The sequence below is a fragment of the Ovis aries genome, chromosome 9, assembly GCF_016772045.2.
Source record: "Ovis aries strain OAR_USU_Benz2616 breed Rambouillet chromosome 9, ARS-UI_Ramb_v3.0, whole genome shotgun sequence".
Lineage (NCBI taxonomy): Eukaryota > Metazoa > Chordata > Mammalia > Artiodactyla > Bovidae > Ovis > Ovis aries.
This window is the reverse complement of record NC_056062.1, coordinates 17554496-17572713: the sequence shown is the minus strand read 5'-3', so window position 1 is coordinate 17572713 and position 18218 is coordinate 17554496. Positions and strand designations below refer to the sequence as shown.

The 18218-nt window shown below is 45.3% G+C and overlaps 1 protein-coding gene across 2 annotated transcripts in view; it reads right to left on the bottom strand.

The window, feature by feature from the left end:
- FAM135B (family with sequence similarity 135 member B) overlaps window positions 1-18218 on the bottom strand; it is a 272851-nt gene that overhangs the window by 14562 nt on the left and 240071 nt on the right. For both annotated transcript variants that reach the window (XM_027972869.3, XM_060419990.1), the window contains exons 10-16: window positions 15008-15163; window positions 13914-13987; window positions 10152-10306; window positions 7031-9038; window positions 4610-4776; window positions 3015-3106; window positions 1892-1989 (exon numbers count right to left, since the gene is read on the bottom strand). In XM_027972869.3, the coding sequence (XP_027828670.2) occupies window positions 1892-1989; window positions 3015-3106; window positions 4610-4776; window positions 7031-9038; window positions 10152-10306; window positions 13914-13987; window positions 15008-15163 (2750 nt within the window). The remainder of the gene's footprint in view (window positions 1-1891; window positions 1990-3014; window positions 3107-4609; window positions 4777-7030; window positions 9039-10151; window positions 10307-13913; window positions 13988-15007; window positions 15164-18218) is intronic.

Here is an 18218-nt window from a genome sequence, read left to right as displayed (position 1 = left end):
ACCAGGCGAACCGAGGTGTGAGCCAGCCTCCAGCTCCCTTAGGATTTAGGGGGACATGTGGGGTGAAGTGAGGGGAGCAATAATTCATCCCCGTTGGGTTTCCAAATGCTGGATACGTGGAGCCCAGGATGGAGCCTTTGTGATGGAGACCCTGGGCCCAGTGTGCTCACAAGTATGGACACCTTCCCACTGTGTGTTATTAGAGCAGCCCCTCCACCCAGTTCTGGTCTCTACGCCTTCCTCGGGGGACTTGGGGGGTCCTTTCTGGAATACACGTGGGGCATGAACCCTCCTGGTCATTCATAGGGTCAAGTCCCGGCTTCTCAGCCTGGCCCACTCCCACCTGCCTCTCCAGGACCACTCCGCCCTCCGTCACCCCACTCAGCACCCCGCGCACACTCTGCTCCGGCTGCTCCACTGCTCTGAGATCTGTGGATCTCACACATCAGCACTTTCAGCTTAAACAGTTATTTGTAGAAAGCCAACTAGATGAGAGTCAGAGCTCCCTAGCTCTTTTCATGGGTATCCTCTTGAAAAGTTTAAGTGAAAGTGTTAGTTGCTCAGTCCTGTCCGACTGTTTGCGACTCCATGGACTATAGACTGCCAGGCTCCTCTGTCCATGGGATTCTCCAGGCAAGAATACTGGAGTCGGTTGCCATTCCCTTCTCCAGGGATCTTCCCAACTGAGGGATCAAACCTGGGTCTCCTGCACTGCAGGCAGATTCTTTACCATCTGAACTACCAGGGAAGCCCTGGTATCCTTACTTTTTAGTATTATCGTTATTAATTTTGTCTGCACTGCGGGGCTTGCAGGATCTTAGTAACCCAACCAGGGATTGAACCCAGGTCTTTGGCAGTGAAGGCACCAAGTCCTAACAACTAGACCACCAGGGAATTCTCATGAATTTTTCAGTTTGTTGATAGTCTGTCTGTCTGACTGTGCTGTGCAGCTTGTGGGATTTTAGTTCCCTGACTAGAGATCGAACCCAGGCCCTGGCAGTGAGTATGGAGCCCTAACCACCGGACCTCCAGGGAATTCCCATGTCCTTTTATTTTTACCTAACTCTGTAGGCCTCTGAATCCTCATTTGTGAAATAAAGAAGTGACAGTTCATCCCCAAGGCCTAAATGGGATTGTGGATATCGAGGACTCATTTCCAGATGTGTCCACATTGGCAAGTGCTTGAGGAACACGCTATGGACTATCCCCTTAATGCTTTCAACATTGATACCCAGTTGTCTATTACACTGTAAGGTCACAATTAGTGCTGAATGAAGCCCTTTTATGCAGTAGCTAATGAACCCCCTCGGGCTGGTCCCACTTAATATATGGGGAAACAGAGGATCAGAGATGTAGAAAGCTTGTTCAAGGTTACATGGTAGAATGCAGACACAAACTTGTAACTGTCAAAAGAATAAGGATTGAAAACCTAGAGTATTTGTTTAAGGCTTTCCCCAATGGCTCAGCAGGTAAAGAATCTGCCTGCAATGCAGGAAATGCAGGGACACAGGTTTGATGTCTGGGTTGGGAAGATCCCTGGAGAAGGGAATGGCTACTCACTCCAGTATTCTTGCCTGAAAAAATCCTGGGTCCAAAGGATCACAAAGAGTTAGACACGACTGAGCACAGGGAACACACATATTTAAGCCCAGTTCTCTTTGTACTGAGTTGCACAAGCTGTAGGCTCCTACACAGCAGCTATGCCAGACATGGGTGTGTCAAGCAGGCCTGGGACCCACAGCTGCTCTGAAAGTAATCTAGTCCCTTGAAAGCCCTAAATTAACTAATCCCAGCCTGGTATTCTGATGGCATCGTGCGGAACTCATACACAGCAAACACTTAAAAATGGCACCGCTCCCCCCAGCATTAACTACCTGTGGTTTCCTTTTACCTAATTCTCGATATGGAGAGGTTGTACAACTGGATGTGCTGAATGATTTCATCCAGTAACCGATCTGTCATGGTATCAAAATCCGCAAAAGTGTCCATCTGGAAGGAGAGAGACGAAACGGGTACCGAGGGGGCAGTTGCACAAGGCCAGGCTCTGCGCACAAGCCCGTTTTCCTCCACCAAGCCTTACAGCACATCCTGGGGCTATGCCCATGCCTGACCTTCAGGCTACAAATTAGGATTCAGCATCAAGAAAAAGAGCCCCCAACTGGGGCTTTCCAGATTGGACTGACTATGGGTTCCCTCTTCCATGGGGAAACAACAGGGTCCATACTTCAAAGAAAGGTTGTGAAGATTAAAAGAGCAAACAGGTGCAAGTGCTCAGCACATCGAAGATGCTTGAAATTATTCTCTTTCCTCTTCCTCACATGTCTGTCTCTTCACCCTGCAGAGTACATGGCCTTGTACAGAGCAGGTATCAGAGAAAAGGCGAAAGGACCGACCACTAAGAGGGGAGCAATGAGACTAACATCCAGTGTTCGCTTGTTGACTATTCTCTGTACAGCTCTCATGTTCTGTGGCCATGAGACCCTCTAGTTACAAGCCGTTCTCTGCCTCCAGAGGATACTTAGCCTCATCCATCTCAAGTCCCCTGGGCTGGGAATCAGTGACAACACCCAACCCCACCTCTTGGTCATGGACTCTTGCAAGTCTCGTCTACCTTGACACCCCAATAAAGTTCCAGCCCTGAAATGGCAAAGGCTCCATGGTTTCCCTCTGGTGATGAAAAGGTCACGATCCAGCTCCACCGGTTACACCAACACCAGTGACAAACCTCTTCCCCAGACAGACCCGCAGATGCCCTATTATTTATGCTCCAAAGCAGTCAGCCAACCTACGACCTGTGAGGTCGAGAGGGCCAGTCACCTGACTCACATGTTCCCCCTTCTTACTATTTCCTCCTCCCCAAGGAAAAGGAGCTCTCCAGACCTGAGCACCTGGCCAGGGTCACCTGGCAAAGCTCCCTCCCACCTGTGTGGCCATAACCATCACGGTGACTTTAGGAGGCTCATCTAAGACGTGAGTCAGGGGTTGTTTCAGTTCAGATGTTTTTGTTGTCATACCTGATTCTTCTCAGACATGAGGAAATCCAGTTTTCCTCCAGGAAGTCCCAGTTCTATGAAAGTCTTTACCAGCCGGAGGTCTGCACTGTTCCCTAAAGAGGAGAGATGACCCCACATAGACCCACATTGAATCATGTGACATCTGACACACTAAGGATTTATTTCTTATTTCTCTCCTCTCCTTCCTATTTCTCATTTTTCATTAAGTCCATAATAAAAGCAACTAACACATGTCCAGTCCACTGGTCCCTGTGCTGCCCCCTCCTCCCGTCCACACAGGCTCAGGGCCCCCCTGGCAGCCCTCTCTCACTGGGATTATTCCCTGATCTATCAGTTTCTGGCTTGTGAACATGCCGGTCCAGGAAGAGTTGAAGACACGCTGTCTCCCCCTTCTTTGACAGTTCTGTTTATTCAGGGCATGCTGCAAGTGTTGTTGATAAGCAGCAAAACCCAGCCTGATAGCTGTTTCTTTAATTTATTTTTTTTCCATTCCTACATTTTTTAAATTTAAATTTATTTATTTTAATTGGAGGATAATTCCTTTACAATGTTGTGTTGGTTTCTGCTGTAACAGCACAGATCAGCTGCAGGTACATATATACATTCCCTCCCTCATTGATAGCTTTTTTTTTTTTTTGATATGGACCAATTTTAAAGTCTTTATTGAATTTGCTACAATTTGTTGAATTTGTTCCTGTTTTATGTTTTGATTTTTTGGCCATTGAGGCAGGTGGGATTTAGTTCCGTGACCAGGGATTGAAATCCCAGCTCCTGCACTGGAAGGCAAAGTCTCAACCACTAGACCACCATGGCGAGTCAACTGCAGTAGCTGTGGGACCTTATACAAGTTACTTAGCTGCCCTCTTACTCAGTTTCCCCGTTTATAAAGGGGGAGGATAATAGCAGCTACTCTGCAGGGCTCTTGTCAGGATCAACAACATTAATATACATTAAGCATCTAAGAAGGCTCTGGGACCATGGTGAGTGATATATACAACCTGGTCTTCATCATCACTACCACCACCGCCATAATCATCTGCAATGGGTGATCTGCCGCTGGATTCTTGGACACTTCACCAAATAGACCTATTGACTCAGTGTTCTGGTATGCAATGCATATAGCCAGGACTGGATACAGACAATTAAATGCATTAGCCCCAAGAGTGAGAAAAATTAAGGATATTAACAAGAGTGTGTCACGGAAGTGAAGTCATCGCCACTCCCTATTTGGTTATCATAAGAAGTATGCGACCACAGCTTTTGCTGCTCGGCAACAGCGAAGCCCTAGAGAAGCCCTTTCATTTCTCTGACCCTTAGTTATTTGTTAGATCCCATATAAAGTGGATATGACTTATTTATCCCTCCATTGCATTAATTCATTCATTTGGGTATTTCATTAACTCAAACATATTTTTGGCCAAAGAGATCTTTCCTTTGGGAGCAAGGCCATGCCATTTTCCTAGATCCAGTACGCTTACTCTCATTCCACAGTCGCCTACTGAACATTTGTTGAACAAGTCCCTGACCTAGAGTCAACCATAAATGTGATAATGTGTCTATATCACATTTTGAGGAGGAAACCTGTTAGAACTCACCATCCAGGCCATGGACACAGACTACCAGGTGAATCCCATCTTCCAAATTTTCTTCCTCTTCCTCTGGTGGGAAATACGGTATGTCAGAAGCTAGTACAGATAAGTCACTGTACAGAAATCCATCAATCTTCAGCTCTTTTTTAAATTTCTCTTTGGCCTGATAAAAACTGGAGAATACACTAATTAATCACAAGCCGAGCTGTGTGCACCACGTTGAACAGGGGATGAGTTAAGCTAAGATGCAGGAGTGATGAACATCTATAAGGAAGTCTCTGCCAAGCGGCAAAGGCTGAATATGGTACCTCAAGGGAGAGGCTAGTGAAGGAGGCTTGGTTCTGAAGGAGGCAAGAAAGCAATCCAGGAAAAACAAAGGCTAGCTTGAGTTGGTTTCTGCAGATGTGGTTCCTGCAATGAACAGAACCTCAGAGATTCTATCCAGCTTCAAGGACCCATACAATCTTTAAGCAGTGTTCCAGGAATGAAAGTTTATTACCCTGGCCTCCACCTACTTCTCCGGCATCATCCCCCAGCCCCCAGAAAGAACAGTTGGAGAAGATATTTCATTCCCTGCATGAATTATGTCTCATACCTTTACTTCCATGCGTTGTGCATTCGGGTCTATCTGCCTGAAATGCCTTTCCCACCTGGTTATCATCTTATTTGCCTGGCTACCTGGCCAGGTGGTGATTGAAAGCATGAACACAGGAGTCAGAACCCCAAGGTCACAATCTCAGCTTTGACACTTACTACCTGGGGGTCTCCCTAGTGACTCAGTAGTAAAGAATCTGCCTGTCAATGCAGGAGACGTGGGTTCCTTCCCTGGGTTGGGAAGATCCCCTGGAGAAGGAAACAGCAACCCACTCCAGTGTTCTTGCCTGGGAAATCCCATGGATGGAAGATCCTGGTGGGCTACAGTCCCTGGGGTGGCGAAGAGTTAGACACAACTTAATGACTAAACAGCAAGAGCCACCACCTGTGGGCCAACTAGTAACCGCCCAGCATTGTTTCCTCATTTGTGAAAACCGAGAGGAATCACACCCTCATTGAATTCATAAAGGTTTTTCTGTTTTGTGTATGAAGTGATATAATCAATGCAAAATGCTTAAAATCGTACTTGGAACAGAGTAAATAGTGAAATAAAAAGATGAAATCTATTACCAGCCTTATCATCATCACCATCATTGTCATCAACATGGTGTCTCATAGTTTCTCCTCCACTTGGGCATCATCTCTAAAGAGCTTCTCCTGGCCACCATCCATTTCCATCCACACTGACTGCTCCACAGAAAAATTAGGTCCTGCTTTTTCTGGCTCAGCTGTGCACACATGAACCACCCCGTGCACTCAACTGCTCTCATCTGCTTCTGTCATCTCTCCACCTCCTTCTTAGACTGAGAGCCCAGAACACTAGCCAGTACCGGACAGTGTCTGCCATGTATTAATTAAACTGATGACATGGGCATATAATAGGTATTGAATAGCCTTCAGAAAACATGGGATCCAAAATTTACCTGTCTGTGCCATTTCTTTTGGAGATATTGTTAATATGTAACTGTTCAATGCTTTTTTGAACAAGTGAGTGAAATAGGATATTTTGGTTAAATGATTCAATACTCTATTTAATCAAATGCATAGTTTATAGGGGAAGGACTACTATGAATACAATCCCAAGACAAGGATAAAGGAATGGATTCTGGCATTTCAAAAGGAATGATAAACTTAATAATCACACAAGAGGTATTTAGGAAGAAAGTCTGATGAATTAGTCCTATTCTCAAATGGCTCTTAAAGGAATTGTGCAAAGACAGACGTCATTCATCATAAGAAAAACTGAAAAAACATTTACAGTTTATCTCTAAAGGATTTTGTTAATAATTCATGGTACATTTATACAATGGAACATTATTTAAACACTACAATGGTAATGGAAAACAGATTTATAAACGTAGAAAGATGTTTCCAATATATGAAACTGGAAAAACCTTGGAGTTGGTAAAAATTATCTCACTTTTGCACATTAATAATATATACATTGGAGAAGGAAATGGCAACCCACTCCAATGTTCTTGCCTGGGAAATCCCATGGACAGAGGAGCTTGGATGGCTGCAGTCCACGGAGTCACAAAGAGTTGGACACGACTTAGTGAGTAAAGAAGAACAACACAATAGATACATAAGAATGCACATAGGAAAAAATATTGAAGTACTTACACATGGGCTATATTTGAGAGATGAGGTTTTGGATCATTTTTACTTCCTTTTACTATTCTACATTCCTGACTTGTACAATAGGAGCATCTTACTTTATTTAAATCAGAAAATACCTGGTACGCAATCCTGCAACAGTATGCATGAAACTGAGAAATATGTGGGAAAGCCTGAAAGATGATGCTGGGATAGGTTAGCCATCAGCAAACCTACCTGAACATCCTTTCGCTGACTTCCTCCTCCAGCTTTCTGGAATGGTTAGGAACGACTCCAAAGGAACCCAAAGGTTGATGAGTGATGGGGAACAGGGTCTGTTTGGAAGAGAATCCAGCCCTGGCAGGAGTCTCCTTGGGCACAGACGAGAAAGGGAGACAGGTGGCAGTGCAAGACACAGACAGGTTGACGACCTCGACAGCTTTCAGGCTGTCCAGAGAGAAGGTCTCTGCAGAGGTCACGTGGGACAGCATGATGGAGGTGCCTGGCCTGGGCTCCTGGTTCCCCGTAACCGGGGAGGGAATGGACTGAGTCACGGCAGAGCCCATGCCTGCTTCACGGTCATCCTCTGGGAAGGTGTCAGCCCCTCTGCTTGGTGCCGTATCCTCCATGACACCAAGGGAGCTGCTTTGCTCACCTGCAGAATCCACATCGATGGATGGTGCACAGCTCACTTCAGGCACCTTGGGGTGGGTGAAACTCTCAACATCCAACATGCCGCTGTTGAGAGGAGCTCCTGTCCCTGCATCGGAGTCTCCAGGCACGCCTTTTGGAGTCTCCATAAGTTCTCTGGGCAAAGCTCTGTGCCCAGGTGATGCAAGTCCGAGGAGGCGTGGTATTTTTAAACCCAGACCTTTGGTTTCAACACCTGGAGGGTTGTCAGTCCTGCCATCCAGACAACAGGGACCTTGGGGGTCAAACCGATCCTCTTGACCTTTGGGGATATCTATGTAACCGGGGCCCTGCAGGTTGTCAGCAGCGGAGACTTCCTCCACAAGGGCATGATCGACCCCAGCTTCCTGGATTGCGGGGCCATCGCTGGGTCGAAGGCAGTGTCCTGAGGGGTTGGTGCTCTTGGTGGGCACGGCTGAAGTTTCAGCGGGACCTCCCCTATGCCGTGTGGAGTCCGCATCTTCAGCAGACTCCTCGGGGCTACTGATCTGGGGCGCGGACACTGACTTGGTCAGCTTCGTGAGTGCCAGTTCCCGCTCCTCCTCCTCGAAAGGCAAAGAGCTAATGGACGTGAGGGAGGCTTGGATCCCGCTCGGCAAGCTCGTGTTGCTCTCGGTGTGCCCCCCCTCCAGGGAATTTCTGTGCAGGGCGTGTCTTCGGACCAGCTGGTGCAAGAAGTCCCTGTCACTGGGTAGCTCCAGGGTTCTGCTGCGAGCCTCGGACCAGGCAACGGAGCTTGGCTCGCTCTCAATGCCTGAGTCGGAGATGATGGAAGCAGATCTCTTGATGACCCCAGAGAGGACACACACTTCCTCCTTCTCCTCTGCCTGAGGGTCCTTTGGCGAACCCTTGATGTCCAAGGGGTCCCTCAAAGAAGAGTTCAGGAGCTCACAGGGCTCTGAGGGGGTGACCTTCAGACTCAGCAGCACCACCTTGCTCCCTTGGTCTACCCCCTTTCCTAGACTACTTAACTCATGCAGGGTGGTTTTCTCTGAAGAGACAGCACTGTGATGACCTCCACCTGCTATCCCTTTGGTTCGCTCAGTTCTGCCTAATCCGTGCTTGTCTCTGGAGCACCCACTCTCATGCTGGGCACCAGTGAGCACTGTGGGTTCTGCTCTGAAGGGGTTCTTATTGCTAGATTTCACGTCAATGTAGGTCAGTGCTGGGGCCTGGCCATCCTCTGGACCAGGGCTCCTCCTGGGCAGGTCCTCATCTGCCAGTGGATGCCCCCCAACATCAGACCTTGGGCCAGTCTGATGGTCAACTTCAGGCACACCTGCCTTGCTCTGGAATTCACCAACTGTCAGATATACCTGAGATTCAGAGCATACGTCCATATGACTGGGTGTGGTGCCATTCTTACTGGGCCCTGGACACCTAAGAACCTCCTCATCAGAGTCCATGGGGGGTGGTTTCATGGAGGCCAAGACTAGGTTTTCCCTCAGAGGTGATTTTCTATTTACAACAAGGTTCTCCTCTCTGTTATTTAGGTTTATTATTGCTGGACTTGTTGCTGGAACATCAAAATTAGGGTAAATATTCAAATTACATCCTACAGAAAGAAAAGAAAGAAAGAAAAATGTGTTATACTCTTCAGAATCCACATTCACAAATGATCCACCTGACTATATAATAAAGAGTTTGTCTGCACTCTTTTCCTTGATCCTGAGAGATAACCTCTAAATTCTTGAAATTTCACAAGAAAGAAGGGCTTCCCTGGTGGCTCAGTGGTAAAGAATCCACCTGCCAATGTAGGAGATGCAAGTTCGATCCCTGTGTCAGGAAGATCCCCTGGAGAAGAGCATGGCAACGCACTCCTGTATTCTTGCCTGGGAAATCCCATGGACAGAGGGGCCTGGCAGGATACAGTCCGTGGGGCTGCAAAGAGTCGGACGTGACTAAACAACTAAATGATAACAAGGAGTGTCAGTTACTCATGTTGGATTCTGATAGACAGTGGCGCTTATTTTAAGTATCTTTTCCAACTGTTCAAATTTTCTGTAGTTCAACCACATAAATATAAAGAAGATTAACACACATATAACATATATTAGCATATATATATATATATATATATATACACACACACGTACATGTGCAGGTGTGTATGCACGCGCACACACACACAAGCCAATGTTTTGCACTTGTTTTGAGCAGCTGGGTTGGCTGCTTTCTCTGGAGCTTATACACATTCAAGCTGTTACGCACAGTGTAGACACTAGATGTCAGGGTACAACTAACTGAAAACCAAATAACCTGTTTTGTTTGAAATGCTGTACTGTTTTCAGAAGTCACCTAGACTTTTATGATTTAACTGGTGGATAATTGCCTTACAACAGTGTGTTGGTTTCTGCTGTACATCAACATGAATCAGCCATAGCTATACACAATGTCCCCTCCCTCTTGAACCTCCCTCCCACATCCCACCCCAGGAGTCCAGAAGCGGGTCTTTCCTGTAACTGTCCTCGAGTTCCATGAGTTTGTCCGTTCCGGGGAGAAGTCATTTCCAACAACAAGCTTAATCTTAGTTCCCGCTTTTCCTCTGTGAACTGACAAAACACCTCACTGATCTGTTCCCATGGCTGTTGGGAGGTAAGCAGAGCAGCCGACGGAAACCCAATGGTAATTCCAACTCTTGAGTTTTTCCAAAACTAAAAAGACACACCTGTGGCTGGGCAGTCCACATATCTGTCCTCGAAGATAACGGGCAGGGTGTTCCAGTCTCCGTCAATGTCCAAGCACTCTGCGGGCAGCGGGGGCATGGTGGTGAGGTACTCCGAATTCCGGATATCCAGGGACAGCTGGCTGTGGGTCTGGATCCTGAGGAACATAGACCCGGTGAGCACCCAAGGGAGATTTAAAGGTTTTATTCTTGCTTCCCCTTCCCTCTCACCCCAAGACAGCATTTAGAAGGTATACAGTAGACAATAACAATTGCCATCTGTCTATCCACCCTTCCTTTCTCCCCAGCTACCTATCCAGCCCCCAAAGCCCTGGCTATAGGTCTTCATATCAACATTTTCACATTCGTTCATTCAACAAACTGTCACTGAACACTTCCTTCCTATGTGAAAAGAACTGGCTGGCATTGGTCAAACAGGAAGAGAGGTGATAAAACATACCCTTGCAAAAAACCAGTTCTACGTCACCTTTAAACACTTTTTAAATAGTGCAACCCATGGCAAGAAATGACCTTCATTTTCCATGGCCACCCAGGACAATCACACACACTCCCAGAAACACTCATGCTGAAACAAAAGCTTCAGAAATACTTCTTCTTATTACTACCTATCTTATCTTATTTCATTTTAAAAGTGTTGTTCTAAAGCCATGAAGACAAATTCATAGTCCACCAAATGGCTATAACCTATTACTTGAAAACACACTCTAGTCTGTGCTTGAACAAGACAGGCCTTGACAGCTGAGTTTCACTTGTCCACCCTGATTTGGGAGGATGGTTCTTTCTCTGATGCAAGCACCATGACCTCCCTCCCCTCCGCCTCTGACTCTAGATGAGAATGCCTGCATGCAGGCTTTGTTGCCAGCATCACAGAGCCCATGTTCACTATCTCAGTCTAAGGTTTCATTCTGTTCACAGCACTGAGGACCTCTCCTCTGGTAATTTTCTCAATCAAAATAAAATTTCCCTCTCAGTTCTATAGTTCTTATTTTTATTTTTAAACATTTACTTTTAGTTGGAGGATAACAGCTTTACAATGTTGCATTTGTTTCTGCTGTACAACAATGTGCAGGATAAGTATACATATATCCCCTACCTCTTGAGCCTCCCTCCCACCCCTCCATCCCACCCCTTTAGGATACAGTTCTTATTCTTGATGACCTAATTAAAAGTTCTGTTGTTGTTTACTCACTAAGTCATGTCTGACTCTTTGGGACCCCATGGACTGCAGCACCCCAGGCTCCCCTGTCCTTCACTATCTCCCAGAGTTTGCTCAAATTCATGTCCATTGAGTCAATGATGATATCTAACCATTTCATCCCCTGTCGGCCCCTTCTCCTCCTGTCCTCAATCTTTCCCAGCATCAGGGTCTTTTCCAGTGAGTTGGCTCTTCGCACCAGGTGGCCAAAATATTGGAGCTTCAGCTTCAACATCTATCCTTCCAATGAATATTCAGGGTTGATTTCCCTTAGGATCGACTGGTTTGGTGTCCCTGCTGTCCAAGGGACTCTCAAGAGTCTTCTAAGTTTGCCTCCTCCTACATAGCATCGTTGCTATCCTAGTGTGTGCTCTTTATTATAGGCTAATATCTACTACTAATCAAATGGTAATCAATTTCCCTAATATCTGAAGTTACACTATGGGCCAAATTATATAATCACTTAGGTATCAGCAGGGCTCAGACCCTCGCCTGCTTTAGAGCTCTGCTCAAATGTCTCCTCAGGGAGCCCGTCTCTGACATATCTATGAAATAGCACCTTCTACAGCCTGTCACACTGATATATTTCTCCACAGCATTTACTACATTTGGCATATCATATTTATTTATTTATGTTTAAATATGTTTCCATTACTAAAATATGAGCTCCATGAGAACGTGTCTGTTTGGTTCACTGCTGGATATCCAATGCCCAAAATAGTATCTGGCATACAGTCAACACTAAATAGGCCCTTGTTGAATGAAGGAATCTGCCTTTTACACCTAAGCACAGAGAAAGGTTCAGTAACTAGTCAGATGTCACAAGTAGTAGAAGTTCCAGGATCAAAATTTCAAAACATGTAATATGAGATTTGAAACCCAAGGTCTTTCCACCATAGTCACTTGCCAGTTTTTTAAGATGTTAGTTATAAATATCATAGCATGAAGTGTGATTTCTTTATCCTGGCGCATAAGTTCCCACACAGGTTCGGTCCTACCCGACTTCTCCTACTTGCTCACTCCAGTGTAGCTATGCTTGCTTCTTGAAGCTTTCAAACACCTTATGTTCCCATATAAGAAATCTTTACACCAGCTATCCCCTCTGACTCAACAGTCTTCTGTCATATCAGGATATGACTTATTATAACCCCAATTCAGTTCAGTTGCTCAGTCGCCTCCAACTCTTTGTGACCCCATGGATTGCAGCACACCAGGCTTTCCTGCCCATCACCAACTTCCAGACCTGGAGTTCTAGTATAATCCAGTCTCCGCTCCAATGCTACACCCTCAGAAAAGTGGTATTTTATCCCTTTGGCCAAAACATTCCTAACCTCTAAGTAATGCTTTCGCCGTATTATATTGACATACAGGTTGTTCTTCAGTTGCTCAGTTGTGTCTGAATCTTTGCCACTTTATGGACTGTAGCACACCAGGCTTTCCTGTCCTTCACCATCTCCCAGAGCTTGCTCAAACTCATGCCCATTGAGTCGGTGATGCCATCCAACCATCTCATCCTCTGTCATCCCCTTCTCCTCCCGCCTTCAATATTTCCCAGCATCAATATTTCCATGAGTTGGTTCTTTGCATCAGGTAGCCAAAGTATTGGAACTTCAGCTTCAGCATCAATCCTTCCAATGAATATGCAGGGTTGATTTCCTTTAGGATTGACTGGTTTGATCTCACTGCAGTCCAAGAGACTCACAAGAATCTTCTCCAACACCATAATTTGAAAGCATCAATTCTTTGGCAATCAGACTTCTTTATGGTCTAACTCTCACATCCACACATGACTACATACAGGTTTTACAGGTGTAAAAAAGATGAAAGTGAAAAGATCTTCAGGTCTGTCCTAAGTAATAGATGAATTTCAGTGTTTTTCCTGCTGGATTTACTGGGGCATCTCAAACATTATTCCACCCAAATTTACTTTGGAGACAAACATACTATTCAGAAACAGAAAGAAACCCATAAACTTGTGTGGCCAAGACCAAATACCATGGAGGAAGCAGGAAGCACTGACCCTACCCACCAGGGAAATCTACAACGAGAGACAATGATCTCCTCTTCAGTCAACCCTCTGACTTTTCTGTGTATTTTTACATTTTTTCCCATCTATCCTCCTAATTAGGTAGTTCAGTATTAATTCTTATGCTCAGTGCATTTCATAGCTGCTATAAAGTCTCAGGTGAATTCTATGGGCTTTTTTTTTCCCCCTGACATAGCCTGTGGCCATACCACCTGCTCCTATTTCATTTTGCAGAGAGGACTCAGCACAGATGTCTTCAGGGACCTAGGAAGTCTTGAATCTGTCTACAGAACCATCATGATACTCAACAACAGCAAAAACTCTGACTGTTGACCGTCTCTGCCACCTGCCAGCTCCAACCTCTGCAATCTGTCTGGCTCTTGCCTTCAGAGAAAATGCACCTGAATGTAAAGAGATGGGCAGACTCTCTCGTTCATAATCAGGGATGAAGGGAAGAGCTAACTTTGAACAAGAATGTCCTTGGCACTCATGGTGTGACGTGGACATGCCATTGGTTACTTACAGGTTTTCCTGAAAAGTCAGGACTGCAAGTTTTTGGTGCTCCATATAAAAGAAGGCCTCAGAAAACCTTCGGACCTGAAGAATAAAACAGTATAAACAGCGTGACTCATTGGGTGGGTTTGCCTTCATTTTCTAAAAGGAAATTAAGGCTCAGTGAGGGAAGGAACATATATGAATAAGAAGAGAGCTGAGCCCACAACCCAGAGGTTCCGAAACACCTTTCTACCCTCCACAGTTGCCCTCTCTCATTTCTAGTTCTTAACACAAATCTGATTTATGGACACAATTGAACACATGTTTATTGATCTGCTCTTGTTTTGCATTCTGTCATTTTCTTAAATTTAGGTCTTATTTCTTCTACTAGAATAAAAGACACTTGCAAACAGAGGCCATAAATAAATGCAGATGAATTAGAGTGTGCAAACTCAGTCATGTAAGTGTGTCCGGAGACTCAGCTATTTGTCCTCTTGCTGGAAATGAGAGGACCAACATCTTTTATTATGCATGCGTCCCCACCCCCTGTGCACTTCCACCTGGTGGCAAAAAAAAAAAAAAAAAAAAAAAGGCCTTAAGAACAATGGATGACATGTGAATACACTTCTTCAAAATACTTTCAAAGCACTTCATCATATCCTTTAATATCAGCTCACCATCACTTGGTAGCCAAGACTGGTACTTTATGAACAGAAGAGCAAAGAACTTCCTTAGAACAATGGGCTTCCCTTGTGGCTCAGTTGGTAAAGAATCTGCCTGCAATGCAGGAGACCCTGGTTTGATTCTTGAGTCGGGAAGATTCCCTGGAGTAGGGAAAGGCTACTCACACTCCAGTATTCTGGCCCTGGAGAATTCCATGGACTGTAGAGTCCAGGGGGTCGCAAAGAGTCAGACACGACTGAGCAACTTTCAGAGCAAAGAACTGAGAACCAAAGGAAGTTCACAGAGTTTCTCTGCAAGTTCATGGTGGGTCAGGGCTAGCACTTGGATTGACAGCAGCCAATCCTGACTTTTATTCTGCCCGATGAACCAGCTGTTGAAAAGCTTCCTTGAGATATCTCTGCCATGTGACTACAGAACTTATACTGTTTGACCCCTTACCCTCAGGGTGTGATGCTCCTGGGTGAGATAAGTGGTCACTTGGGAGTGCAGCGTCACTGTGTCCAGGAACTGGGTCCACAGGGCCATCAGGTGGGAGGCCAGCCAGGCAAGATCCTTACTTATCTGCTCAGCTATCTTCTCTGGATTATTCAACATCTGGGGAGGCAAAAGGTTACAGTGAAGGACCTCTGCTCCATGCAGCCACTGCCATCTTCCTCTGAAGCCTTTGCTGGCTTCTCTGCTTGTAATGAATCCCTCTCTCCAGACTCTCCTCTATAGCCCATTATGTTCTGAACTCAGTATCTGGCCATCATGATAGCTTCCAATTATTAAGTTACTACTTGGTAAGTAAAACACGAAGCGTCTTTTTAAATATATGCATGAACTACTTAATATCTACAATGAACCTTTGTTAGAATTATTGTAACTATCATTTTACACAAAAATAAAATGAGAGAATTAAATAGAGCATACCCAAAGTCACAAAAAGCTGGGATTAAGCTGTAAGATCATCCCCCCACAAAGCCAGGGCACCATGCTGCCTTTCCAGAGTAGGTGCTGGAAAACATCTGAGAAATGATGAAATCTTTATAACTTCACAGACAGCATCAAACTCACTAGGTGATTTCCACATGATTTCCACAGACCCAGCATCATCTTGCTGCCACGACTTCATATTTCCTAAGTAGAATCCAAGGCTGCCTTAACGAAAGCTTGAAGGACTCAGCCTAGAAAGGGCCTAGAGCTCTTGGAGGAACCTCGGGCTAGCTTCAGTTTAAAGCTAGGAGAGCCACCTGCTTGGGGGTGACTTTTATTCTGGAGAGGTGAGAAGAGAGATTACATCTCTGAGGACAGCCAGAGAACCAGTGGTCCAAGCCTAACACTAAATCCTAGGCTTCATCATTTATCGACCAATAATTTAAAGTCCATCTCCCAAGACCCAGGCTCATACTTAGAATACGTGGGGACACGAAGATGAATAAGAGAGTGTCTCTGCCTACAGAGAGCCTTATCCAGTGGAGGAGGTAGGAAGGTGAGTTTACCATGAAGAGTATAGCCATTATTTCAGAATAACTTTAAATGTTGTATAATCTGTAAAATATCAAAGATTATGTTGTACATCTGAAACCAATGTAATATTATAATTCAACAATACTTCAATACAAATGTGTATAGTATCCTTATCCTTAAGATATGGTTAAACATGAACTCAAGAACATTGAAAAAAAAAAAGTTTAGGGATCTATCTGCCCTGGAAGATGATGCAAAGATACATAACCATGGCCATTTCAAACTCATCTCTGAGCTCCTTCTTTGCTGTGTGCCTCAGTTTCTCATCTGCAAAATGAAGGTGCAAAGCAAACAACTGTTTATTGGACTTAATGATGTCCAAAGCCTAGCCTGAAACACTGAAAGGTCTCTTCACTCTTCTTGGACTAACAGCTGACACTAGCAAAATGCACAGAGGGTGGAGCGAAGCATCTGAGAGTGAGAAAAACAGAGAAGAAGAAATCTGACACCCAGCAAGACTCTTTAATTGTTGGGTATTGATGCTTTGTAATTAATGACTAGCTTCCAGATACCAAGCATCACTCAACTGCAGCGTCTCTAAGCTGCTTCTTCCAAGGGGAAAGATATGTCTCTGATGAAGACATAAGGTGCAAAACTCCAAAACGAAAGAATGACCCTTACTCTCTTCTCATGGAAGCATTGCTTCCATCACTGGTTCTGTTGGGAGTCAGGGAGAAAACGGGATGTTCAGTCTTGATTCAGGCCCATAATCCATGGCCCAAAGTGTTAAGGGTCAGAAAAAGAAGGACTAGGAGGGTGGGGGACAGGGTCAGCCACTGGAAAACCTCCAGGCTGGAGAGTAAAGCTTTTAGATGGACTACTAGTGGCTTATCTTTAAATTCTCCAACCTGTTACCCTCACTAATGGACACCAAGCTCCTGTATCAGCACAAAACACTTTTTTGCCCTGATCATGTTCCCAGCTGTACCTCTGGCCTGGGGCTACCCATGGCTCCAGCCACATCAACCTGAACACACAGCTCTTAGCAAGCACCAGACCCTTGATCGGCTTGCACCTCTCCTTGGAAGGGCTCCTCCCATCTCCCAATCTCCTTTCCTCGTCTCTTCACCACTTTGAACTTGTCTGTTCTCTACCAGGGAACTGTTTCCAGAGCCAGTGCAGTTTGCCTTGTTTCTTTCTTTTCAAATTAATTTTTGTTAGAACTGCTTTCTTTTTTTAAAAAATATAAATTTATTTATTTTAATTGGAGGTTAATTACTTTACAATATTGTACTGGTTTTGCCATACATCCACATGAATCCACCACAGGTATACACGTGTTCCCCATCCTGAACCCCTCTCCCTCCTCCCTCTCTGTAGGGTGGGATGATTTGGGAGAATGGCATTGAAACATGTATAATATCATATATGAAACGAATTGCCAGTCCAGGTTCGATGCATGATACTGGATGCTTGGGGCTGGGGCACTACAACTGCTTTATGATTTGTGTTAGTTTCAACTGTATGGCAAGACGCGTCCGCCATACATATACACACATCAATCTGCCTTGCTTCTGACGGTTCTTTCGAAACTTCTGCTGTGTTTCAAGTGTGAGACTAGCCCTCCTCTCCTTGAAGTCTACTTGACCTTGCACAGACCACTCTCAGGGCACCCCTTGCCAGGTATTGCTCAGTGCCCTGCCTGGCCTGCACGCTGAGGTGTATCCTTTTCAATATTCTCAGCATCTTCTCCGCGGCTGATGGATGATGAAAACTCAGCAGTTCTTTCCTGAGTAAATGTGTGATTCTGCATCTGTTGAGAGGCACCTGGGCCTCAGCAACTGGACTTCCCTCACTGGGCTTCTTATCCCAACACCCCAGCCCTCCCCCGCCTCCATTTCAGCAATACTGGCAAACGCAGCATGAACTCTGAGCTCAGCCACCAGAGAGGTAAGGCAAAGCCGTTCATTAAATGTGTCTTTGGGAGAATTATTTTTTCCCCTAGTTGATGACAGAAATGGCTCCAGATAAGATTAAGAAAGCTTCTAATTAAGCCACAAGAGGACTTTCCTACCCTCACGGAGGCCTGGGCCTGTTCAATTACAGATGATGGGCGTGGAAGGGTCTCTCTGGCGAGAAAAAGAGAAGTCCTTCCTGCTAACAAGGAGGCGTCTTGGACCCAGTGACATTTCAGGGAGAA